This window comes from Eutrigla gurnardus (genome assembly GCF_963514095.1).
Source record: "Eutrigla gurnardus genome assembly, chromosome: 22".
Lineage (NCBI taxonomy): Eukaryota > Metazoa > Chordata > Actinopteri > Perciformes > Triglidae > Eutrigla > Eutrigla gurnardus.
This window is the reverse complement of record NC_139933.1, coordinates 4,196,408-4,223,342: the sequence shown is the minus strand read 5'-3', so window position 1 is coordinate 4,223,342 and position 26,935 is coordinate 4,196,408. Positions and strand designations below refer to the sequence as shown.

At 44.7% G+C, this 26,935-nt stretch overlaps 2 protein-coding genes across 4 annotated transcripts in view; one reads left to right on the top strand and one right to left on the bottom strand.

Annotated features, from left to right (window-relative positions):
- LOC311032915 (CASK interacting protein 2) overlaps positions 1-9,336 on the top strand; it is a 37,741-nt gene extending 28,405 nt beyond the window's left edge. For all 3 annotated transcript variants that reach the window (XM_084040001.1, XM_084040000.1, XM_084039999.1), the window contains 9 exons: positions 116-243; positions 371-434; positions 2,592-2,665; positions 3,211-3,321; positions 3,408-3,509; positions 3,633-3,771; positions 3,942-6,113; positions 6,194-6,452; positions 7,467-9,336. In XM_084040001.1, coding sequence (XP_083896127.1) covers positions 116-243; positions 371-434; positions 2,592-2,665; positions 3,211-3,321; positions 3,408-3,509; positions 3,633-3,771; positions 3,942-6,113; positions 6,194-6,452; positions 7,467-7,563 — 3,146 coding nt within the window. In that variant the 3' untranslated portion in view covers positions 7,564-9,336. The remainder of the gene's footprint in view (positions 1-115; positions 244-370; positions 435-2,591; positions 2,666-3,210; positions 3,322-3,407; positions 3,510-3,632; positions 3,772-3,941; positions 6,114-6,193; positions 6,453-7,466) is intronic.
- A 138-nt stretch (positions 9,337-9,474) lies between these two features.
- nherf1a (NHERF family PDZ scaffold protein 1a) lies at positions 9,475-26,426 on the bottom strand. The gene is made up of 6 exons (XM_084040012.1): positions 25,723-26,426; positions 15,010-15,180; positions 13,362-13,515; positions 13,214-13,248; positions 10,855-10,977; positions 9,475-10,377 (listed from the first exon to the last, which is right to left on the bottom strand). The coding sequence occupies exons 1-6, from the start codon at positions 26,200-26,202 to the stop codon at positions 10,234-10,236; spliced, it is 1,107 nt and encodes a 368-aa protein (XP_083896138.1). The 5' UTR covers positions 26,203-26,426; the 3' UTR covers positions 9,475-10,233.
- Between the last annotated feature and the right edge of the window lie 509 nt (positions 26,427-26,935).

The window sequence follows — 26,935 nt, the reverse complement described above, 5'->3', positions numbered from 1 at the left end:
GTGGACTTGTTTTTAAATTTGGACAGAGCCAGGCTTCCAATCATGATGCTCTGCTAAGCTAAGCTGATTACCTAACTATCAAAGTGTTGATGTCCGTGCGTCTGTTTTCTCTCAGGTGACAGAAACAGCGTTGGGAGTGCCGGCAGCGTGGGCAGCAGTCGCAGCGCTGGTAGTGGACAGAGCTCAGAGAGCAGCCACAAGCAGAACGGCATTCACAGTCGCCACAATGCCGACACCGGCAAGGTTGGAGCCGCTTTCTGAACGTTTGAATACCAGATGATGTGACTTGCCATGTTGGACGTTGCCTGCTGTGCACCTCATTCATTTGATCATGGTATTCATTGTGTGTTTGATGTTTTTTCGTGTGCAGCTGGCCCCCCCTGCTGGTGAATCAGGAGACCATCTCCACAGCAAACAGGCTGATGGATCCACAGGTTGGTTTGTCTTCTTCCTGTGTTTAAATAACACTTATATCTGTTATAATGATATGATTCTCCCGGTCTCAGCTCAGAAAAAAAGTGATATATGAGAATTGAAAAGTGAAGCCAAGGCTTAAGTGCCATTTTATATACAGTGGTTAGAAGATAGACGTTATTTCCTGAGGTGTAGATACATTTCTACGACTTTTATCCAACATATTCACCATATAAAACCGCATCAAAGCCTTTCATTCTATCATTATAACATGTCTAACATCGCTGTACCTGCTTGAGGAATGCGATTGAAGACAAAAGCAGCGCTTCTGTTGTTGACTTTATTGCTGTGAGTGTGATAAGAAATGAGATGGAAGGAGAGAGAAAAGGTTTACCTCACCACAGAAAACCAATAAACTGACAATCTTCTCTGAAGCACTCAACCCATAAAATCCCCCGATCACCTCTCCAAGGAAACACATGGCGAGCAGAGCGTGTCTTGGTGTGTGTGCATTTTGTTGGATCTGACAAAAAAAATCATACAAAAAGTGCACATATTGCATATTTGTTCTCTGAACTTGCTGAGAAAGGGGCTTTGGAAATGTTATGGAGTGACATGCTAGATGAAGCAGAGGATCTCTGTTGACCTCAGGCTGAATATAAAGGGTTGAAGTGAGGGAGAGGAGTGAGGAGCAGGGAGGGAGGAGTCAGAGGGAGGAGACGGGGAACAGAAGCAGAAAGAGCAAAACATACTTGTTAAATGAAGGAGAAAGAGAAATGTCTGTCTGAGTGAAGGAAGGATGAAGTGCCGAACATCAGGGAGTCAGCCGCTCTCCTTCCTCCTGAAGGGTAAGAAGTACAGATGTTTATTCATATTTAACATCCTGGCTTTCTGTTAGAGAGAAAAACATCTGTCCTCTCATCTTAGTGTTTGATTTTTTTGAGGCAATGTGGAGAATTTTGTAGTACAATTTTTTTTTTTTTGCCGTTTTTCTTCCCTACTGTGTCAGAAAGAAAATGAAATGTCTGCTCCTTAAATGATTTGATTCCAGACTTATATTGATATCTAGTATTGAGTCCAATGGTTTTTTTTTGTGTACACACGTCACTCTTGTAGTTAAGCTTTGTGAAAAACAGCCTGCTTCTCGTTCCAAAAGCTTTGTCTGTTGCCCCGAGGCCAAATACCTCTCCACTAGTTGCTGTAAACTCTGGAGCGTCACAGCAGTCGAGAAAAACAGATCTCCAAAAACAAAGCTATTAAAAAAAAAGATTAAAACACAGAAATTGGGAATGTGTTCATTTGTCTAAATTGTTGAAATACAATGAAACAAATACCATAAATATGATGTTGGTATACTATCAATATATTCATAAATAGTACATTTCTTTGTTAGCATATTTGTCATATACTATTGAAGATATAAATATATTTGAAATTAGTATATTTATTTTTTAACCTGCATATCTGTGGAGCAGTTCTATATTGATGACATCACACATTTGACTTTTAGCACTAGTGTTTGTATTTGGGAGAGTTCATATTTAATAAAGTATGAATTTCTATAATTGGCATAGTTCCCCTTTAAGATGGAGTTCAGAAATCCCGGTAAATGGGGAATCTTTTGCTGTGATTTGGGTGAACTTGTGATTGAGTAACTTTTTTGGTATAATCAAATGGGTTGTTCCTGAGCTTTTTGCCTCAGTGTATTTGGGCGTTCAGAAAGCTGCTTTGTACTGTGATAATTACAAGGTAGATGGAGCCTGTCAGGAGGGATGAAAATGCTCGCCTCGGGCTAAAGATGGAAGAAAGGTGCATTCCACGGAGATCTGTGATAATGTGTCAGGACTGAAAGCGATGAGTCATGATTGTGTTCAGTGGGTTTTCAGATCGGGTAGATAACACACCTTCGCTCACCTGGAGGGACCCGACTACACCCCCGCAACCACCCCGACCCCCGACCAACACAGCTGATTCAACATGACTTCACTTTGTTTGACAATGCAGACCATCAGTAACTTGCTGAAATGTGTGTTATTCTTAGCATTTGTTTGCGTACGGCTCTGGCTCACGTTCCAGACTGATTTGTGTCCGTCTTGAGAGCGCTGACCCGGCAGACGCTCACAATAAAGCGCGGCGCAGCTTGTCGTCCTGGATGATTGATCGTGTGTGTTTTCTAGGTGGTTCTCGTCGGCAGGTCAACGGCACTCCCCAGAAAGGCTTCGTGAGGCCGGCGGAGCTTATGGATGGCAAGGTGAGTGGAGACACTAACACACCACTAACATCTGGCTTTTGTTCTGATGTTGACATGTAGCAACACTGGTATGGTCCTTTAAAAAGATAACGAACTGGTTCAAAACTCTTTCTAAAATTCTGCTTAAAAATGGGAGATCTGAAATGTAAAGTGTTAAAATGTCCAACTTCCTTTTCTTAAAGCGAGGTTTTACTAAATCAGTTTGAGTGAAGACACCGAGCTGTAGGGAGTAAATACTTTACTACTTCATCAGATCCGCCCGTCGCTCCTCCACAGTCCAAATATGGTCACTTCCTTCACTGGTTGCAAAAAGGACAAAATGCCGAACTCAAAAACTGTAGTCCACAAACCAGTGGGTGGCATCAATATCTACGTCCTCAAGCATAAAGCATAACAACAGGAAAGTGTACTGGTCTAATAGCAATCTGCTGGCAGTGTGAATTTTTATGTGGTTTTCCCACATTTCAAAAAACTGCCTCTATGCTATGGTTGTGGAGGAAAACAAATAGAGAAGTCTCACAAACATGCTCCCTCTCTTGCTGCAGGACTCCGAGGCCATCTACCAGTGGTTGTACGAGTTCCAGTTGGAGCACTACACCTCTAACTTCATCAGCGCAGGATACGATGTCCCCACCATCAGCAGGATGACCCCTGAGGTGTGTGTGTGTTACCAGGACTCATGGATATATATATGAAGATTCACCTTCCTGTAGCAGCCAACGTTGTTGTTTTTGTACTTCAGGACCTGACAGCCATCGGAGTGACCAAACCGGGACACAGGAAGAAGATCTCCATGGAGATCGGCAAACTGAGCATCCCCGAGTGGCTGCCTGATTACACCCCTGTGAGGAAACATGACTAATGTCCACAATTAATATTGTAACACCCATAAAATGCTGTTTCTCTTGGCTTTGTTACGTGTCTAACCATGTGCCACCACGGCTTCCTGTCTGCTTGTTGCTCTCAGTCGGACCTGGGCGAGTGGCTGAGTGTGATCGGACTGCCTCAGTACCAGAAGAGACTGTGTGACAACGGCTATGACTCCATTACCATCGTCAAAGACATCACCTGGGAGGACTTGCAGGAGATAGGCATCACCAAACTGGGTGAGGGATTAAACTGGAGATTTGCTCTGGACGCTCTTTGTTGAAAAGCTCGAGAAAAAGTAAAGATTTTAAAGGTCAAGCAGGAACTTCCAGCTCCAACGTAAAGCTGCTGAGTCATGAGAAGCTGTCTGTCTTCTGTAATCAGCAGTGTTATTCTCTCTCTGTTTCAGGCCATCAGAAGAAGCTGATGTTAGCGGTGAAGAGGCTCTGTGACTTGCAGCGCTCTCGTAACCATGCCGACAGAGCCGGAGGCGGGACTCTCCGACGGAAGCCCCCCGTCGCTCTGGAACTGGTGGCCATCGAACACCCGCCGTCGCACAACGTGCACGCTCTCGCTCATTCCGACGACGCCTGCCCCTCCCCCCGCACCCCCAGGGCCCTCCTCTCCTTCCAGGACAGCGAGCTGAGCGCCGAGCTGCAGAGCGCCATGATGGGCCGGGCGGGAGGCGGAGCCGCAGAGGCGTTCGCCATCAGGGGCGTGACCTCGGCAGCGGCTGTAACCGCCATGTCGGTCAGTCAGGAGAGCATCAGCGTGCGATCGCGGGGGTCGGGGAATTCTGGGAATTCAAATTCGGGATTTCCTCAAGATCACCAGGCTGCGCTGTCTTCGGCCGGCACATCCAGCCGATCGGAGGAGAGTCTGGGGAGTGGAGCGGCGGAGGAGGCCAGGCGTGGAGGAAGTAGTCCCCTAGGTCGAGGTAGACCGAGACCCACAGAGATGTTGGAGCACCTGAGTCGCTCTGGTACACCCAACAAACTCCCTTTCTCCCCCCTAACACCTCCGCTGACCCCCAGCAAGATGCCTCGCTTTGCCTACCCGGCCGTCCCACCCAAGGCCAAACACTTCCAGTCCCCGAACCGCCCCCATCCGCCTCAGCACCACCCGCCCCCCTCTCCGTCCTCTCCGTCCCCGCAGCCTTCCAACATACAGAAGGCCTTCAGTTACCTCCACGCCCAGACGGGAGGCGTCAACGGGGCGTGGGTGCTCTCCAAACCTCTGCCTGGAGCGGTGCCCCTGCTGGGACCCTGGCTCGGGCCGGGCCCGGCCGACGACGCCCAGAGGGGCCCGCAGAAAACACGAGCCAACAGCCTGACCCGCTACGCTTTGTCCGACGGCGAGCCAGACGATGACGACGACCTCGCTGCCGCCTGCACCTCCGCTTCCTCTGCGGCCGTGCCCTCCTACGCCACGCTGTCCCGCAGGCCGGGCCGCGGACACGCGAGCGCCACGGGGACCCAACGCCACATCAACCGCAGCCACTCGTTCGCCGTGCGATCCCGACGCAAAGGCCCGCCCCCGCCGCCGCCCAAGAGGATGAGCTCTGCGAGCGGTAGCCCGACGCACCAGCCGGTGAACGGGAATGGGGCGGAGTCAGAGGTGAAGGGAGAGGTGGAGACGCAGGGCGCCGGCAGCGTGAGGAGCATCGCAGCCAGGCTGGAGGGGAGCAGCAGCAGCAGTCCGTCCAGGAGGATCGATATGCCGCCACCTCAACGTTCGCCTGTCTTCATCCCCGTTTCCTCTCCGATTCCACACGGGCTGACTCCTCACATCATCCTGCAGCACTCCAAACCGGTCCCTGCTCTGGGCCTGGGGGGCCTGAGGAGGACAGGAAGTGAGAGGACGGAAGTAGACAGGCAAAGAGGTGGAGGAACAGAGGGAAGACCTGAAGAGAAAGCAAGGAAGAGTGACAGAACGTCAAAGAGTGCTTCTACGTCTCCAAATCACAGCTCTGCCGACCACCTCCCTTTCGCCGAAGAAGGCAACCTCACCATCAAACAGCGGCCCAGGATGGCAGCTGTCCCCCGCGGCGACACTGAAGACAAGACCCCGGACAACCTGGAGGCCCCGAACAGCCTGGATCTCCCCGAGTTCAACCTGAAAGAGTCGGACACGGTGAAAAGACGACACAAACCCAAAGACAAAGACTCGTTAACGCCTGAGGAGGCCACCTCCCCCAATAGAAACCCACAAACCAACAGTCTCCACACACCGAACGATGTCAGGTCCCTGAGCCACGACGAGTCTCAGAGGCTAGGGATCATGTTTCGGAGAGTAGGCTCCATGGGAAAAGGCCCTAAGCCTCCGGTGTCCTCAAAACCTAACAAACAGTCGACTAACAGCCAACCAGCAACCACTTCGGTCCAAGCTGGTGCACAAACAGCCATTCCTAAACTAACCAGCGTCCAGATTCACACCGTCTCCCCGATGCTTCACACGCAGACGTGTTCACCCAGCCCCAAACCTGCACGTCAACAGAAAGCCATGTCCAAACCAGAGAGTCCACAGAAAGCTGGTTTATCGAGATTCCCTCAGTCCAGCATGGTCCCGGGATCCCCAGCAGGTAAAACCAAACCCACGAACAAGTTCTCGATCTGCCTCGTGACTGAATCATATTGTAATACCTCACTTCTCGTCCCTCAGGAGTGAACATCATCATGGTCCAGAGCGTTGCGTTTTCTGCTCCGCCCTCCCCAGCTCCGGCCCCTTCGTACCCTACATCGGCCCCTTCGTACCCTACATCGGCCCCGCTGGGTCAGGCAGGGCGAGCGGGGACCCCCCTGGCTGGTGCAGCCGGTCCGGAGGTGCTGGCTCAGAAGAGGCTGGAGCAAACCAGTACGTCACTGGAGGCTGCTCTCAAAGTGGTGGAGAACAAACTGGCACAGGGGAGCAGTGTGGACAGGTAGGTGCTACTGGTCTACATGACAGGCTGCAGCCTTCCAGCATCCATATTGTGATGTTTGCATCACAGGTGGTTGCAAAATTTTTTTTATAAATAATTATTAAAAATGTCAGTATAGCGTTCCGTAAAATTCTCATTTAAAAGTGATATTGTATGCCATAAAAAATCTTAAAAAAAATATATATATATGTTCTGATTTTTTAATTTAATTTTTGTTTTTAAATAAAATTACATAGTATTATTATTTTTTTCATTTTTATTTAAGAAAATTATGTATATATGTTGTGCTGTATAATGCACTCCAAATTCAGTTTAAAAAAAAATTTGAATGAAAAAAAAGTCAGAACATTAAATACATTAAATATGAAATAGTCAAAGTATAGTATTGTCAGGAAAGGGGGATCTGGACGCAGGCGCGGACCCAGGGTGTCTAAAAGTTACCCCAGAGGGATAACCACAAAATCGCCAAGGCGATAGGAGGGAAGGGGGGGGAAAGAAAACCCAACTAAACTGTTTAGAGCCACTACAGGCTTCCCTAATGAAACGAAGGGGCTCAAATGCTTCACCTAACCACCGCTGCCAAGCAGCTGACCCAAAACCAAAATTGTCCAGGAGACCCAGAAAACACACGGCAAATAACCACAAATACACACAAAGCACTGAGTTGAGAAGGGGGGAGAACCTCTCACTACCTCTGAAGGTGAGATAATGAGTCAGCACAGAGCACTGGAGACTCAGAGTATTTGAAGGCTCCCCACACCTGGGCTTAATCAAAGACAATCAGTGCCACACACACCTGGTTGCAGTGAGTGACTCTCACCACTCTCACAGGGCCGGAAGCTTGAGTGCCCTCACAAGTATGCCATAAAAAATGTCAAAAGAAAAATACAGATAGTTTCCATTTACACAATGTCAAAAAGATACCTCCATAACGTCTCCCATAACTTAATATTTCAGAGAACAGCTTGACTCTACATCCTGTACATTAACCGTCACTGTAACGATCTGTTTCAGCGGCGGCAGCACGGTGAAGGCCGCGGGGAACATCCTGGACGACATCGGCAACATGTTCGATGACCTGGCCGATCAGCTGGACGCCATGTTGGAGTGAAGTTCCTTTTCTCAGGGGAGAAAAAGCAAAAAGACGAAACGTTGGAAGCCCAGCGAGCTCGATGAAGACGAGGCTGTGAGAACAGAGAGACCGCGGAGGGCTCGGCTCCTCTTCATCAGTAACGCGATACTTGGATTTCTCTGAAAAAAAAAGGGCACATTTGAGGATTTCCTGCACAAATATTTCCTCAATGTTGCCCAGTTTTCCAACGCGAGCACTTCGCCTTAAAGGACACACACGTGGGAATGTGATTGGACGACAGACAGCAGCTGCTAGATCAGCTTCCAGATGTGTGTGTGTGTGTGTGTGTGTGAGAGAGAGAGAGTATGTGTGTTCAGTGTATTATCACTAACGGGAATAAGGGTCCATTTATTCACCTGTAAATGTATCAGCGTGTGAGTGTGTAGTCTTTATACTGTGTGTATTTATCTTTCTACGTTTGTTTTTGAACATGTGACTGTTTAAATCATCTATTGTATATTAGCATAACTGTGTATATTTTCCTGTTTATTGGGTATAACATGGGGAACATATTGTTTATTGTATTTAAAGCAGCATATTCCTGATGTTTTTTGTTTTTTTTACCAAAGTCTTCAGGCATTGTGAGGCTCCGTCAGCATTCAGTGAGGACACATTATTTCTTTAAAGCGTCCTCTCCTCAGGGCGCCATCTAGTGGTTCTACTGGCAGATGCAGTTAAACATTTCAACCGTGGCCTGTTTGTTGGAAAGATAACGTATTATTGGAGTGTGTCACAGCAATAACTTTGAAACGTGTAATTAATTAATCCATTGATACATTTTTAAAAATGCCGTATAAATTTTAAAAAATGAAATAAAGTAGCATTTATGCATTCTAAAAGTGGCAGTATGGAGAAATGCCGCTGCTCGGAGCATGCTGGAGCACACGAAGAGGAGCTCTGATTGGCCAGACTTCTAGCCAATCATAAATATGCATAAATATACAGTGTATATATAAACATACATAACATACTTCTAAATAAGAGTCCTCTTTAAATTAAAGCTATCACAAAAAAGGAAGTTATGATCCTCCAAAAAGATGAAATATGATCTTTTAGAGACAGAACAAATATTTATCAGTATTTTTTTTATCATATGTGTTACTTATTTGTTGTATAATGCATCTTTTTATGTTTCCCAGCAAACTCCAGGCGTGAAGAGCAGGAATCACCAGCTCCTTCTGGGCTTAGCTCTGGTTTTATGGTGTTACTTTTTTTTTTTTACAACCCAAAGACAGGAATCAATAATTTCATCGCATTAAATATGTGACTATGGATGTGGTGATGAGTCCACATACACAACATAACACGTTATTGGAGAAAAACTCATGATTTCTCAAAGAGATCATAAATTTAACTTATTGTAGGGGAACTCGGTTGTTCTGTTACATTTTACGTTAATGTACCGATCCCTCGCTTTTATACGGACTAAACCATTCTTCTGTTAATAGTTCACGAGTCCCGTCAGACATCGACTAAACGACACTAAAAGCTTAAAACTTTTCTTCCAGATGCACTCGGCTCACAAAGTTCCTCCCAAAGCTTTGCAGGAGAAGATTCAGCTGCACTGTGACAGAAATCAGGGAGTCGGCGTCACGTCTTTAGGGTTGTGAGGCATTTTTACATCAAATCATCACATTTTTAACACCGTTAATCCCTCTGGTCGACTTTGATGGATGCCTGTTATTTTTTATTATTATGTCCATTGCATTCTGTTTCATCTTGGAAATGATTAAAAGGAGAATTTGTACTGATGACGTGGTCGTCCAGGTGATTTCACATCAGCGAAGGTTTAATGCTGGACTTTTTGCCTCCCAGCTGATAAAAATACTGATTAGTGCAACTTTAAGATGTTTTTTTCCCCACAGGTGCATTACAAACCAGACGTTTCCATTTGATCCAAATATTATATTTGTCAAAAACTCATCAGCACATTCTACAGCATCAGCACTTGTGCACATTTCAGACTCAGACCAACTGATGCAGCTTTAAATTCCTGCAGAAAATAAAATGTCATTTATTCATGTATGTACAATCATCTAGAAAGAGCAATAAGGGAAAGAAAGTGTAATTAATGTTGAGCGATGACAGAATGACAGCCGGACAGACACGTGGTCTACAAACAGGTCAGCCCTTCCATCAGAAACGCGTGTCGTCATGGCAACAAGGGCCCCAGAAACCGTATTTAGCATTGATCGTTCACAGGTAGTCACCACAGAAAAAAAATGGATATTCTTTCATTCTAATTGCTGATTGCAGACATTCAAAATCTCACCTTCCTTTAAAATGTAATTTAAAATTCAGGCTTAAAATCTGCCAATAATTATGTTCCCCCCCATTTTGCCCCATAATTCCTTACATGGACCTTTTTTTCATATGAAAAGCCAAACATTATCATTTCTCTTTTCTCAATATATTAACATTCATTCCTGTGTGACATCAACCGTTATTAAAACATGAAGGAAGAGTGCAAAACTAAATCAAAACATAATGAAAATCATCACATAATACTGTTGAACAACAACAAGCTGAAAATGTTCCGAAAGAACGTTAACGGTCGAGTTAAAAACCAAATTCAGAGAACGGACAGAGTGGAGAGGAGTCGGGAGTCGGCTGGAACCTGATGAAGAAAGATGAAGACGATGATGACGTTTATAAGTTGCTGAACAGTTCGTTCCTCTTGCTCCAGTCCATGGTCGGGGCTTTCTTGGCGACTCGTTTCTGGCGGGCTCGTTCTCGGGCCTGAGCCAGCGACAGACCCAGACCCAGACCGCCTGCTGCTGGAGCCGGCTCCACCTGGAGTCACCATGAAAAGGATGAAGACGTTGTGATTGAAAACTGAAATCAATGCAGACTCGGAAACAACAATAGAGGGTTAAAAAAAAAGTAATTTCAGGGCAAAAATCATGATATGTTTTTAGGTTTTACTCAATATATCGCAACACCTCTCAAAATGATGTTTTAAAATAGTTCCATTCTATGAATGGAAGTCCTTTTGCTCGATTCAACTCCTTACCAGTATCATAATTCAAAAAACCCAGCTGTCAAAAATTAATCCTAATTCAGGCGACGTGTGTGACACAGTTCTCTAGCAGACTGGAGCGTTCTGGGTTCTGGATCCAGTTCATGGAAAAGCAGCTTTCAATCCAAATCTGTGGCCAGAAGCTTTGACAGCTCCCAAATAAATTAAGTGTTTTATTATTATTATTATTATTATTATTTCTGTCTATCCTTTGATCTCGTCTAAATATATATAGAATATATATAATCTACCTGTGCCGGTGAGGAGCTGCTGGCTGCTGGCAGGGAGCTGCTGGCTGCTGGCAGGGAGCTGCTGGACGAGGCGCTGGAGGTCGAAGAGCTGGCGGACACTTTAGTCTTCACCTCGACCACTGCCTGAAAAACCCAACAATCATCAGATTACAGATTATTACACTCTATCAATGACAAACTAATGAGAAATAATCCTGGGATCGCTGATCCCTTGGACTGGTGAAACTAAAACTCTGTTTTTGTGATGTGGGTGATTTTAAAGTGTTGTCCAGCAGGGGGCAGTCCACCGCTGATGTCAGTCAACCCTTCATTGGCAGCGTGCCTTGATCATATTCTCATCACTCACTTATTAAAGCCGAGGCTTAGTGTCAGCAGCACTAATCTGAGAACTGGTGGAAACATGAACACGTCCCGGCTCGCGTCCACCGTCTACATCTGACCGACAGGATGTTTATGTCGCTTTATGTATTTATGAAATTGGCAATTCAATGTGTTGCTTCCTGCTCTTCTTAAAATAAACTCTGTAAGAAGCTTTGGACAGATGCTACGATACGCTGCAAACCGCATGATGAAGGTTTCTCGTGGCTTGGAGAAGCTTTTACCACAAACACACGCTAACACATTAACAACTGTACTTTCCCTTCTTATCGTGGACAGTCTGTTTATGACCTCATTCAGAAACAGGACAAACACATCTGGGCTCAAACTAGGGACGTCCCGACCTCATTTTTTAGCTTCCGATACGATTCCGATATTTTCCACGTTCTTCGTTCTGATCAGATCCCGATATTTCCAGATACCGGTTTTCCGATACCGATTTTTTAAACTAGCTAACCTATGTGTCCGCTCCACTTTCCAACAAATAATGGCGGCTGATGCAATAGAACAACAACAACAACCAACAGACGTAACAATGGAATCATGGGAAATATTAAATATGGATCGGCCATTAAATTTAATTGGATCGGCCGATCCCGATCCACCTTAAAAACCCAAACCCACCTTAAAAACCCCGGTATCGGGTCTTCCCTGTATTTGTTGTTGATGAATATGTGTCTGGTTGTCTTAATGTTAACACAAACATTTAAATAATGCATCACATATTAAAACTGCATTCATTAAAAAGAAAAAACACTATTAAAAACTGTTAATTTACTAATGTTTTGGCCATATTTATTTAATAACTATGTAATTGACACCCTTCCATCCTCATCAATTATTGTCAGAAATAAAATACATGATATATATTGAGGTTTATCGTCTGTCATCATATTTCATAACGCCATCATCCTAAAAAAGGGGGGTAAATAGATGTTTTTGTTTTGCATCGACGTCGATGTGTGCATTTAAATGTTGAAGTTACGACGTTGTTTTAGAGTGATGGATTGTGGGTAAATCAGTATGCGAGTATGATCAAAGTCAGCTTGCCGCGAGCGCCGACAGCGAGCGCCGCGTTACGTAATCGCTGGTGAATGAGCGGTTGTTGTCGCCGCAGCAGAGAATCCGTCCGCATGTGTGAGTATGTGAACAGCGCTCGTTAGTCATCTCATTAGCATAATCCCCGACTTGCCCCGAGAGTTAAAACCCACTTCAATCCCATGATCCTCCAGGACAGAGGAAAGAGAAACACACACACACACACACTGGTGAGCTCTTGTTGCCATGGCGAAGGGTCAGCCACAGTGTCAGCAGAGGGGCCAATTCACTTTTCCCATGTTGTCAGAGAGTGTGTGTGTGTGTGTGTGTGTGTGTGTGTGTGTGTGTGTGTGTGTGTGTGTGTGTGTGTGTGTGTGTGTGTGAGAGTGTGTGTGTGTGTGTGTGTGTGTGTGTGTGTGTGTGTGTGTGTGTGTGTGTGTGTGTGTGTGTGTGTGTGTGTGTGTGTGTGTGTGAGTGTGTGTGTGTGAGAGAGAGAAAGGGTGGGGGTTGGGAGTGTTTACATTTGATAAACTCTCCCTGCATTGCCTGTGGAATGTTATACCAACACTGTCGACTAATTCACACTAGTTATTAAATGCATTTTACACATCAAGATGATGATGAGGCTACTACCAAAAATGATATTAAAACCTGAAAACATGAGGCGATGTTTGTTTTTGCACGTGAACGCAGCGCAAGACAACGTTGCGTGTGTGTAACATGTTGTGAGTCAGACTCAGGTCTGCATCTGTGTGTTTTACATTTCAGTCTTGACAGGAAACACATGAGCACAGCCAGGAGGCTTCACACAACACTGTCCAGAACTCCTAATCTCTTACAAGGAATGTCCAGAGAGGATCAGTGGGGCTTTTCCAGGACGTACGTGTGTGTGTGTGTGTGTGTGTGTGTGTGTGTGTGTGTGTGTGTATGCAGTGGTCCTCACCTCCTCCTCCTCTGATGCTGGCCCAGGAAGAGGTCCTAGAGAGGACAAGAAGAAGCCTCACGTTATCTTTTACTCTCTGGTTAAAAACTGAATGTCTGATCATTCTGTACTTGCTCTTTAAACATTGACCCGTTGCCTCGTGTCTTACCGGCGACGTGTTCCACGGCGGGCACCACGTTGCATCTCTTAAAGAACTCTTCCGTCTCAGCGTCCACCACCAGCAGCGTGGTCTCGTTTCCGCCTGCTTTGATGGCCGCCACCACCTCGGAGTGCTGCATGCCGATCACTGACATGCCGTTAACCTGAGAGGACAGGAGACAGGAGGAGGAGGGGAGACAGGAGGAGGACAGGAGACAGGAGACGGGAGGAGGAGGAGGAGGGGAGACAGGAGGAGGAGAGGAGACAGGAGGAGGACGGGAGACAGGAGACAGGAGGAGGAGAGGGGAGGAGACAAGAAGACGAGAGGAGACAAGAGGACGACAGGAGACAAGAGGAGGAGAGGAGACAGGAGGAGGACAAGAGACAGGAGGAGGACAAGAGACAGGAGGAGGAGGGGAGACAGGAGAAGGACAGGAGACAGGAGGAGGACAAGAGACAGGAGGAGGAGGGGAGAGACAGGAGAAGGACAGGAGACGGGAGGAGGAGATGGGAGGAGGACAGGAGACATGAGGAGGACAGGAGACATGAGGAGGACAGGAGACAGAGGAGGACAGGAGACAGGAGGAGGAGGGGAGACAGGAGGAGGAGAAGAGACAGGAGGAGGAGAAGAGACAGGAGGACAGGAGACAGAGGAGGAGAGGACATGAGACAGGAAGAGAGGAGACAGAGGAGGAGAGGAAATAAGATCTATTGATGTTGATATTGCTGATACTGATATTGAACTGGATTTATTTGGACTAATCTTTGGAATAGGACGATAAGAGTATTGGCTAATAAACGAGGTGGCGTCACACCAAGTGAGTGAACGATGCTGTTCCTGTCGGGACAACAATAGTGTGACTGCGGTGAGACGGAACGAACGCAGTGATGACAGAAGAGTGATGGTTTGAAAAGGTTTGGTAAGAGTGTTATTACAGGGCGCGGCACACACACACACACACATTCTCCCAGAGTTGGAACTAATCAAGCCTCCAGGGAGATAAGCCACTAAAGAATTCCTGTGGGAGGAAGAGCTGATGTGGGAATACCGTCCTGGAATCTCAGCTACTCCCACAGTGGACAGGTGGGTGGGGAGCGCCGTACTCCTCTCCGGTCGCCCTCCCCAGAAAACCCCAGCAAATTCCAAGCATTCTGTTTGGACGTGTAAAAGCTGGACGCCGTCCTGTTTTTCGTCGAACTCTCTGCTGCATGTGAGAGGCCCAGCAGACGCTTTGAGCAGCTGTAATTCAGCCCACAGACGCGCTAAGTGGATTAACGGTGGACGACCATGTTTCCACATGACCAGAAGGGCCGCTCGTCACACTCGGCGATCCAGAAAATGTGGATTTTCTACTCCTTTAACATGCTTTCACACCGGAGCCAATAGGTGAAACCCACAAAAAAAAACCATAACAGCTACGTAGAAGTCTCCATCTAAAAATAGCCTAATAGCTCCTGGGAATCCAGTTTCCTGTTTGCACACTGATGTAATAGGATTGCAGCTGATACAAACAAAAGCAAACATGCTCACTATCAGACAATGGGAACAACCGGTGTGTGAGTCTGAGAACTGTTAATGGATCTGCATCGACGTGGCACTCTTCTAATCTTCTGACCACTCTCCCTCTGAGTGAACGGGGCGAGTTGGATTCGTGTACCTGGATCAGCTTGTCCTGTGGTTTGAGGCCTGCCAGGCGGGCCGGGGAGTCGTCGTCCACAGCCCTGATGAACTGACCCGGTTTGGTCTTCTCGCTGTGCAGGTTGAAGCCGTAGCCGCCGGCTCCCTTCTTCATGTGGCAGAGTCGAGGCCGTGGCCCGCCACTCTCCTCCTGCACACAATAACACAATAACAATCTGTTATTAATATTAATATTTGATAATATCAGTGATATACAGCATCATGTGGACTCCAGCTTCTTTTATGTTACTGATAAATATCACGAGGCATGGGACGATACAAAAATACAGGGGGACCTTGATGATTTATGATTATGTCATTGAAGATTATTTGATTGTTGCTCACTAAAAATTATATTTACTTTAAAAAGATGTGTGCCTTATCTGTGACACAATAAATAATAATAATCGACAATCTTCTTAACAAAAAAGTCCTTTTTGTATTTGTTGTGATAACTTGTTGCGACTCGGGCTGTTGCGATAAACCGGTATTGAAAAAGTGATATTTTAAAAATATAAAATATAGATCATTATTGGTGATACACATGATATCATGCAAAAAATCCACCGCTTCGTAAGAAACTGTAGCTATGATGATCATGTGGAAGTCTGGTTCCAACTTAAGCAAAGAAGGACGTGATGCTTCTTTCAGTCGGTGCAATTTCAATCCATTTTGGTGCAATTAAAGTATTTTACGTCAATCTGAGATTCCACATCACTACGACATTACAGCTTTCTTCTAAATGACTAGTTATGTGCGTCATGTAACCTCCCTGTTTAAGTTGGGCCTCACATGAGGTCATATAAACATACACAGGATAACATAATAATATATAATAATAGGATTATAGAGTCCACTACATGTGACTTCCTTTCCTAACTGAATGAAAATGTAACAGATCTCTGCTCAGTGGTTAATCCTGCTGTGACCTACTGTACGGCTGGCTAAGTGTCTAATCCCATGTGCAGGTGAGCCACCTCTACATTTATTTAACCATTTACTGTAAGAACCCCGACTTCATGATCTTCATCACACGACTCCTGGGAAGGATTGTTGATTGGCTTCCAATTCCAAAAAAAAGAGTCCAACTCTATAAAAGGTGTTGTCATTTTACAAAACGTCAATATCTACATTTTTCATGGTTGTGTTCTGTAAACAAGATAATTAGTCTCAACTCTGTCCTGAAGTCAACTGTAGACTATTTATGGGGATGTGTTGCAGAAATGTATGGAAGTCCATTTGTGCCAGAAAAAAAAATTAACGGATGAAGTTTTAAAACGCAAAACAGAATATATATATATATTTTTTTACAGTATGCTCAATTCTAAAATATTTTCCAATAAGTCAGATTTTTAAATCTATGTTATGAGTTTGTGAGCCAATTTATTTTAACGACTGTCTGATTTTCAAACATTTTTTAATTTCAAATTAGTATCTCTTCATTTCCCCCCCTTTCTTTTGTGTAATTTGGTTTCACATCCATGTGACTAAACTCATTATATATACATTATCATATAATTATATAAGACAAAAAGACAGATTTAAAGGTCTTGACCGAGGAAACCTACAAACACGTTTACAGCTAAAATGTGCATGAGGCAGTAAAAGACGTGAAATGTCCCCACCCACCACCGTACACCATCCATCTGATAAAACCACAGCTATCTGCAGACCCAGCTAATGATTCCCTGCAAAGTGACCCGGTCCACACAGACGCATCTCGTCCACCAACGTGGATCAAGCATTGATCCAAAGGTTTCTATGAAGTCAGCACGGTTGATGAATAACATCCCCAGTGAGTCAGTGTGATCATGGGAGGAGTCACATATTCATGACAAAGTCCACATAACCAGTGGCTGTTAATAAAGATGATGACGATAATAAAGATAATAGAACAGGTGAGGTGAAAAGAACAGGAAGCCGATACTTAGATAATAATGGATATTAAAAAATTGTATTGGATTAGATGCTAATTTGCAAAAGTATTTTGGTATGATAGTAGTTTTATGAGGCTGTGTGTTTATCGATTGTTCCATCTTTGTTTTTTTATACTCCAGAGGGCCAAAAACGTTAATGCATTAAAAGAATTAACGCGTTAATTGACAGCCCTAATATTGATACATATAAACACAACATCGCACCAGCATCTCTCAATCATTTGGTGCATTTCCGGTAACATTTGACTGCTCGTTTCGGACTTTCCAGAGAGGTTTCTGTTTCACAGCCTGCACAGGAAAACCACAGTGTCAGCAAAGAGCTGTACGACGATGACACCTCTGGATGGAGTCCGACGGTCTCTCAGACATGCCGCCGCTAATGCGGCTTGTAGCGCTTGTTGCTACGGCAACCACCAGATAGGAAGCTCGTTTGAAATGTGTCTACAGCATGTGTGACATGTGACTGGCCAACTAGAATCTGATACCTTAATGGTGAAAGTTGCAGCAGAGCAGAATTCATAATTCAACATTCTTAGCCATGCTGTTGTGAAGTATGATCTAGCAAAACACTCTAGAGACTGTAAAGTCTCTGGGTTTGATGTGATTCAACTTCACTGTGTTGTTGTTTTTTTAATCATTGTATTTCTCTAATAAAAGTCATTAAAATGTACACATTTATGCATCCGAAGCTAGAAGCAGCTTCTGGGTCTACTTGTTGTTAATGCCCGGCTGCTTCCAGTTTACGTAAGTGGCCCGGGTGGAGCTAACAAGCTCACTCTCGCTGCACAAAGAACACCTGATCCCTTGGCTGCATCCCATTGGTCAAAAGTTATCTGGCCGGCTCTGATTGGACTTTGTAACCAGGAAGCGGTGAGATGAACAAGCTTGTATGAGATACCGCTGGACGTTGGTTTATTCAACGTAGAGAAGAAGATACTGGTCAGACAACAACTTTCCAACATGTCCCAGTATGAATATGAGGAAGACGTACTGGGAGAAGTTGGAAACCATTCGTTTATGACGACTGATGAGTCGTGAAAATTTGAAAGTCGAGGTTCAACTTTCACAGGAAATGTTCCTTTGTCTTCCTCTGCAGAGAGGTCAAAGGTTAATCGCAGATCAGCACCTGCAGCCTGGTGGTGACTCAGCACAAAGCAACCAGAAATAGAAAGTTCGGTGGCAGAGATGCGGGCTGCAGGCTCAGCCGTGACCCTTTGTACCAACATGGAAATAACATCTGGTTTACGATCCGCCACGAGCAGCCGTGGTGCGAACGCGGGATCAGCGATAGCGAAAGAGGAGGACCATTGTCAACTCCCGAACCTTCAAAGGTTAATGGTTTTACAGCTTGTAGTTAAACATCAGATCCTGTGTTCCAACCTGGTGTCACATGAGAGCTGGGAGGACCTTGAACTGAGGGTGAAACACTAAACACTGAGTGATCCGGGACCTTTATGACTATCTGGGCACAATGACACTGAGAAAAAGAGCTACATCTCTCTAACTTAAGAGTGTTGGTAAAACACTACGAGACAACGATATCAGGGAAACGGCACCGTACTTCCTCTATAAATCCCTTTCCTGATCGGGATAACTGCAATGTAAACTCTCCTAGTGCACAGAGATTCTCTGATGCCTGTGCTGTGGTTTTGCTGTAGTCTAAAATATGAAATAGTTAATAACAGCTGGAATGTAGGTCCACCCACTACAGGGAGTCACATAGGAAAACCTGTATCAAACCCATTATAAACCAGTTTCCCTTCCTCTTTATTGTCAGGGTCAATGCGGTGAAAAGGTGTGAAGTCATAAAGTGCACATAAATCATAATTCCTCAACACATAATCCCCACTTCCTCTTTTCGTTTACTTGAAATGAGCCCTTCATATCTACATAGGGAGCCGCCATGTTGCACCCTCGTTGTATAGAAGTCAGTGTAGTGTTCACTACCGACTGACTGAAGCATTGTTACATTAAGCTTTGTGTTTATTGCTGGAGGAAGTTATTAGCTTACACAAGCAACACACGCTTCACATCAGATCTGCCATGACATGTAACCAAACCAAAACAAAACAAACAGATGTAGCTTCGGCGCTGAAACACCCACTACAAGGACAGGAAGTGGTTTCCCCCGATGGTTCCACCCCAACAGTGAACAGCTCGTCTGCTGACAGAGGAACCTGCTGTGAGTGTGAGCATACGTGAATAAATAGAACAGAGCAATAAAAAAAATAAAAAAACGTGTTCATCGAGATGCTTCAATGAGTTCCTTGGCTATATGCAAATGTAGGACTAGGAGTGTAAAGGTACACTGAATTCATGGGTTGGTATGTAAATCGTTACTCATATGACTCAGACCTGCTGATTATGTTTATAATGCCTTCGCAGATTAAATGTGGAAGTATTTTCACAGATGAACCCGACTTCAATTTAAGTGTCTGCATACAATTTTACACAAATCGTGGTCCATTGAGCCTGATTAACTAACCAACTAGCATGGTACAGCCGACAACAACCGGTCCTCTACATAGTCCTGCATTTAGTCCTCTATACAGTCCCCTACATAGTCCTCTATACAGTCCTCTACATAGTCCTGCATTTAGTCCTCTATACAGTCCCCTACATGGTCCTCTATACAGTCCTCTACATAGTCCTGCATTTAGTCCTCTATACAGTCCCCTACATGGTCCTCTATACAGTCCTCTACATAGTCCTGCATTTAGTCCTCTATACAGTCCCCTACATGGTCCTCTATACAGTCCTCTACATAGTCCTGCATTTAGTCCTCTATACAGTCCCCTACATGGTCCTCTATACAGTCCCCTACATAGTCCTCTATACAGTCCCCTACATAGTCCTCTATACAGTCCCCTACATAGTCCTCTATACAGTCCCCTACATAGTCCTTTATACAGTCCCCTACATAGTCCTTTATACAGTTCCCTACATAGTCCTTTATACAGTCCCCTACATAGTCCAAGTCCTCTATACAGTCCCTTACATAGTCCTCTACATAGTCCTCTATACAGTCCCTTACATAGTCCTCTATACAGTCCTCTACATAGTCCTCTATACAGTCCTCTACATAGTCCTCTATACAGTCCCCTACATAGTCCTCTATACAGTCCTCTACATAGTCCTCTATACAGTCCCTTACATAGTCCTCTATACAGTCCTCTACATAGTCCTCTATACAGTCCTCTACATAGTCCTCTATACAGTCCTCTACATAGTCCTCTATACAGTCCCTTACATAGTCCTCTATACAGTCCTCTACATAGTCCTCTATACAGTCCTCTACATAGTCCTCTATACAGTCCCCTACATAGTCCTTTATACAGTCCCCTACATAGTCCTTTATACAGTTCCCTACATAGTCCTTTATACAGTCCCCTACATAGTCCAAGTCCTCTATACAGTCCCTTACATAGTCCTCTACATAGTCCTCTATACAGTCCCTTACATAGTCCTCTATACAGTCCTCTACATAGTCCTCTATACAGTCCTCTACATAGTCCTCTATACAGTCCCCTACATAGTCCTCTATACAGTCCTCTACATAGTCCTCTATACAGTCCCTTACATAGTCCTCTATACAGTCCTCTACATAGTCCTCTATACAGTCCTCTACATAGTCCTCTATACAGTCCCCTACATAGTCCTCTATACAGTCCTCTACATAGTCCTCTATACAGTCCTCTACATAGTCCTCTATACAGTCCCCTACATAGTCCTCTATACAGTCCCCTACATAGTCCTCTATACAGTCCCTTACATAGTCCTCTATACAGTCCCCTACATAGTCCTCTATACAGTCCCCTACATAGTCCTCTACATAGTCCTCTATACAGTCCCCTACATAGTCCTCTATACAGTCCCCTACATAGTCATCTATACAGTCCTCTACATAGTCCTCTATACAGTCCCCTACATAGTCCTCTACATAGTCCTCTATACAGTCCCCTACATAGTCCTCTACATAGTCCTCTATACAGTCCCCTACATAGTCCTCTATACAGTCCCCTACATAGTCCTCTATACAGTCCCCTACATAGTCATCTATACAGTCCCCTACATAGTCCTCTATACAGTCCCCTACATAGTCCTCTATACAGTCCCCTACATAGTCCTCTACATAGTCCTCTATACAGTCCCCTACATAGTCCTCTACATAGTCCCCTACATAGTCATCTATACAGTCCCCTACATAGTCCTCTATACAGTCCCCTACATAGTCCTCTACATAGTCCTCTATACAGTCCCCTACATAGTCCTCTATACAGTCCCCTACATAGTCATCTATACAGTCCCCTACATAGTCCTCTATACAGTCCCCTACATAGTCCTCTATACAGTCCCCTACATGGTCCTCTATACAGTCCCCTACATAGTCCTCTATACAGTCCCCTACATAGTCCTCTATACAGTCCCCTACATAGTCCTCTACACAGTCCCTTACATAGTCCTCTATACAGTCCCCTACATAGTCCTCTATACAGTCCTCTACATAGTCCTCTATACAGTCCCCTACATAGTCCTCTATACAGTCCCCTACATAGTCCTCTATACAGTCCCTTACATAATAACAGGTTCTAGTTTTGACTTCTCCAGCATGAAAGCAACCCAGACAGCCTTTCTAATTCACTCATGACGATATTTACGATCATCCCGATTATGGAGATTCACCACAATCCACTTATTGTCCTGATCCCATCTAGTCTGGGATACTTTGCTCCTGCAACACAACCCAGACCTGAATAAACGGCTGTAAATGGATGGTTTAAAGAATCTGTTGGGTTTTTTTCTTTTATAGAAGTCGTACAACGTATGATTGAATTCTCAGAGCGGTTGAGACTTCAAAGACGCCCTAATTGCTTGCAGCAAATGCAATTATAATCCCCGTCATGCCAAAGACACCGATAACATCTTGACGGATCGGCAGTCTGTCATTGGACGGCTTAACTTCACGCTCCAGTCAGAGCCGAAGGGAGCAGCATGATCACAGCAGTAGAAGCATGTCCTTGGTTACCCTCAAGTGGGAAACGATGAAAAATGAATGAATGGCTCCAGTACGTTAACGCTACTGCTAAGAATAAAAGGACAATAAGGGAAGCTTGGCCAACCAACAGGCCATTTTGTATCCGTGTGTGTTTCTTTGGACTTTGTCACTAAGAAAACAGTGGAGCAGTGAGGATGTCAGTCACGTGACGCCAACAGCTCGGAGTTTATTTTGGACGGAAGCCCAAATAAAGTAACATCTGATGGAAAGTTGTTCCTGCAGCGACGCCTTCAAGACTCAGTCTGACTAATAAAATAAAGTTCTCCTTCGTAAGAAACTCTATTGTTTGTGTTCTGTGAAATCTTAAATAAAGATATGGTAATTGAGTATCAATAATGCACTCCATGTTCTTCCTGTACACTTTCCATTTTCACTTTGAACATTTATTCAATGGAATTTCTAAAAAGGTAGCTGGCAGACGACTTTGAGGAAAACATTGTTTCAGGACAATATGGGGAAAATACTTTTCACTTAAATAATACACTAAAACATTATTATACTAATAGGTTTAGACTCCTGTGCTGATTTGAACAAATCACGACGGTAGAGATCCAAGCCCATCTCTAATCTAATGCAGGAACTTGGACTAAACTCAAGCAACTGTGACAACGTTGACCTGACAATCTTGATTTATCACATTCACTGCTCTTGGATCAATAAAAATCGCAGATTGATTGTTCTTTTCCAGGCTTATATGAGCCGAGAGATAAGAGACGTTGTGAAACCACCCCTCTTTGGAAGGATGAGCGCTGCCTCAAGGCCGTCCTTCTGAGTCTGAGGTTCAAAGTCTTCAGGTAGTCGGGCGTCCAAGCAAGCAGCAGGTGGACAACTGGTGCAAATATAATGAGTCAGGAGGGGAAAAACATCGACTTTTCATCAGGAACCTCATTATATTCAACCTGGCCTCAACCATTCATTTAGAATCCTATTAGTTCGTCATTTGTTTGACATGTTCACATCCACAAGGACAGAACAAACGGCTGTTTAATCCTGTGACCAGCCCACACTCCTGCATCCTCTCACTTTCCCAGTGTGTGTTAAGTGAGGGTGGAGGTATTTCAGGGTCAGCGTGGCCTCCTTGTTGAGGCGTGAGAGTCCTCTCTCCTTTCCTCCCTGGCCCACAAGCCTTTCTCCCCATGCAAACACAGCACACAAAGCCTCTTTCTGCTGCCCGGGATCTCTATGGTGACCGTTAGAAGGCCTCTCGGCGTGGCGGAGGGCTGAGTCGCCCGGAGGCCAGGATGTTACCATAATATGATGACATGCTCATTCAGTTTGTGCTTTTTATCTCCGAGGGAGAGAGCGACGTGCAAAAGTATTAGATATCAGAGGCGTTGCCAAGACTATCAACATGAGGATTTTGCTTAATTTGTTGTGGAGAAAAAAAGTTTGGTGAAAGGACTATTGTTTGAAGGGTAACCACGATTGTGGCTCAGCGGGGCTGGTTTCACGTCATCACTGGCCAACGCACTCGAGTGTGTCCCGCTGAGAGGCTGGTATCAGAGGCCAGCAGAAGTCCATCAGTCCGCCAACTCTCCCATCAGGGAGGAATGTAGCTGGAGGTGAGCAGCATCCCAGCCAGACTGGGCCGTTCACTTACTGGAGGTCAGGGGACACATATATTTCGGACATCTCATTTATAATAATGGAGCAGATCTGAATCATCTGCTGACAGTGGAATCAGCCATTCCACTGCAATGAATTGATTTTACTCGAATATGTTGGTGTGACTTAGATCGGCTTCCGCAAATAAACACGTTATCGGGCTGTTGATCAACAAAGAGAAGGGCATCATGGGTAACCAGCCAAACCACACACTGAATGGTTTAACCAACTTCCTGTTTGGAGGGCTTGAAATGACAAAAAAGTCATAGAAAATGGAAAATTTGTTTCCAATTATGATTGCCCCAAAGCATCAGCGTTGATAGCATTGCCATTGAAATTCCACGTTGGTCAATAACATAGTAAAAGACTAAAAACAAACACTCCTTTATTACTGTTAGCCTACTGTTTGCAGGATTGAGCTGAGACGCTAGCTTGGCTAGCATCAATCAGATAAGACCCGTTCTGCAAAGTTGCATTCTCAATCAATCAGTATGGGAATTCTCAACGCTGAATCGCTACCAGCAACTCCACGCTGTGTTGTAGCTGACCCTTGACCCCTTCGAGTATCCTATTATTCTTCTAGTAAGCCCCAAACAAGAAACACTTTCTTTTCTCAGAAATCCACACAGAAGGAACACCTTTATAATTCGGCTATTTTGCACTGCTGTTACACAACATTTGAAATCGGGGCCCAGACTTACTCACGCCATGATTATCCTGGCCTAAATAAGTGCAATTCAATTATTTTAATTGTAATAATCATCAAAATGATGCAATAAAAGCACTATTTTTTTTATCCTTTGATGTCGATTCTCATCTCCGAAAGTTAACAGTTGACATGAACTTGTCATGACAAATGCTTCTGGTCCGACAAGCCAAACCTGCCGGGGAATTCAAGACAGGAAGGCAGAGACACTCTCAGGCATTTATATGACAAAGACTCCGTTGAACAGGAATGAGTAGATACCTGGCACATTTCACGGTGCTCCGTCACCTCTCTGTCTGAGCTTATAGCTTTTCACTGGCACTGGAAGTGCCTACTTAATAGGGGATCAATTTCCACACAACCTTTGCAGCTCAGAGGCAGGGCTGGCCTCAGATCAGATAAGTAGATAAAAGCAGGGGCACTGCTGTTATGGATGACGCACACGAGACGTGAATCTGACTCCCGTAATGTAATAACATGGAATGAATTGTGTTTTAATGACCTCTCTGACCTTACACCGCAACTTATGCCTGTCGTCAACGTATAGCGTGATGATACGTGTCAAAGGACAGCGACAGATTACTGTTGCCATGGTAGCGATCCCTTTAACAGCTCTGGATGGATTATGGCATTGTAAATTATGCTGCAAATCAATGATTAACAATGCTTCATGGCACATTTTTTAAGTGATAAAGTGCCTTTATTATGACGTTTTTAACTTGTTGAATCAGCCAGAAGTTTTTGTTTATAGATAGTAAAAAAACAACAACAAGAACAACTGTTTAAAACTAAGAAACTGATTGTGGATCAAATAATTATGAGGCAACATAAAAGTAGGTGGACCTTGAGTTGGAGGTGTTTTGTAACACACTGATCCAAAGGCCAAGAATACATTTCCATAGTCAAGATTATAGGGTTTTATTATTGTAAAAACACTCATAATAAGATCATTGTGGTACATTTCCATGATAAGGATCATTTTTCATATAATCATCAGATCATTGTTTTATTATTATCTATCAAAGATAGGACAGACATCTTTAGTGAACATCTATTTTAGTGAATAATCTTAAATAAGGTCATCACAAACCATTAGTAAAGGACAAAATAGTGAGCGAGGCAGCTTTTTCAAGTCACTTCTGGAGATATTAATAACAACATCAACTTATTGTGAGTGTTTATAGACAAAAAGCCATGTATAGTTATATTCTCATACACGGTTATAACGAGATTTTATCTATCCATCCCACTCCTGTTCACAGGTCAAGAGGTTAACATCTGACCTTTCACCCATCAGTTCTCAGGATGTTTTGCTTTACATTTGTTCAATAACACAACATATAACATAAAGACCGGTTTGGGTACACCGAGTGAGTCGCTGTGCTTTACCTTCGTGCTGGAGTCGATACTCGGCCTGCCCGACCTGTCCGACCTCTCCGAGGAGGCGTCCCCGTTCTCCCGCGGGACCGGAGTGGGTCCTCTCGGGGTGCCGTTGCTCTGCGCGTCCCCGCGGTCAGAGTCGCTGTCCGCGCCGGGCAGGGGGATCCCCTCCGTGGCGTATTCCCTCTGGCACTGCAGGCTGTGTTTCTTCAGCAGCTCGCTCGTGTCGGCGTCCACCACGATAAGCTCCAGAGCCCCGGCGGTGGCCCGTATCCTGGCCACCACTTGCTGGTGGCCCTCGCCCTCCACGCGCTCCCCATTCACGAACACCAGGCGGTCGCCCGCGAGAAGCCCGGCTTCGGAGGCGGGAGTGTCGGGCTCCACGAGCCTGATGAACTGCCCGGTCTTGCCCTTCTCCCCGTGCAGGTGGAACCCGTAGCCCTGGGATCCTTTCTCCAGCAGACACAGTCTGGGTCGGAGGTTTGACATGTTGTTACTCTTCTAACCGACGGAAACTTTTCTCCACCTGAGAGCGTTTTAAACAGGGAGACACACAACCACCATGAACGCGGACACCTGTTGCGCAGAGACTTTGTTCGAGCTCCACTTCCGCTGAACTGAGTCACGGCGAACACCTCGCTTTCTCTCCGCGCGGATCCTCCCCGACCAACTGCGATGTCGCAATCTGCTTTCACCTCCAATCCGACACGGTCTCGTGCTCAACGGAGGTGCTCGTGTCAAACTGACACAATGAGATTAGCGCGTGTTCATCGGTTTTTCAAAATAAAAGCTCTTAGCGTTTAAAACATCACAGCGTTTACGATTTCAACCATTTCTGAGTGTTTTTCTGAACTAAACTACAGTTTCCGATTGAAGAAGACAAAGAATGTATTTTTAAAGTTGGATACCAATATATTTTACACGTCATTTGCCTAGGTAGCCTTGGTTTACCTATGCTAAATTAATAAATATAAATAAAAATAAGTTTTTCCTGGCAAAAATATTGGAAATCGACTTTTATAGCATCTTGTAGACAAATGCAAGGAAAAAACACAATAAAAACAAAACATAAATAATTGAACAAATAAAATAGGTAAACATCAATATCGACAATATTCTTTCAAGAATCATGACTAAAAACAATATTTTGGGCTACTAATGTGCTATAATGACTTTTAAGTAGTTGAAAATGTTACTATGAAAAAGTATGATGTTTGTATAC

Excerpts from the sequence above, each read along its gene's own strand:
- nherf1a (XM_084040012.1), bottom strand. The coding sequence starts at position 26,202 with ATGTCAAACCTCCGACCCAGACTGTGTCTGCTGGAGAAAGGATCCCAG. Across the intron at positions 15,181-25,722 it reads GTATCGACTCCAGCACGAAG|GAGGAGAGTGGCGGGCCACG; the intron begins GTAAAGCACAGC and ends TATTGTGTGCAG. Across the intron at positions 10,978-13,213 it reads CAGCATCAGAGGAGGAGGAG|GCAGTGGTCGAGGTGAAGAC; the intron begins GTGAGGACCACT and ends TGGGTTTTTCAG.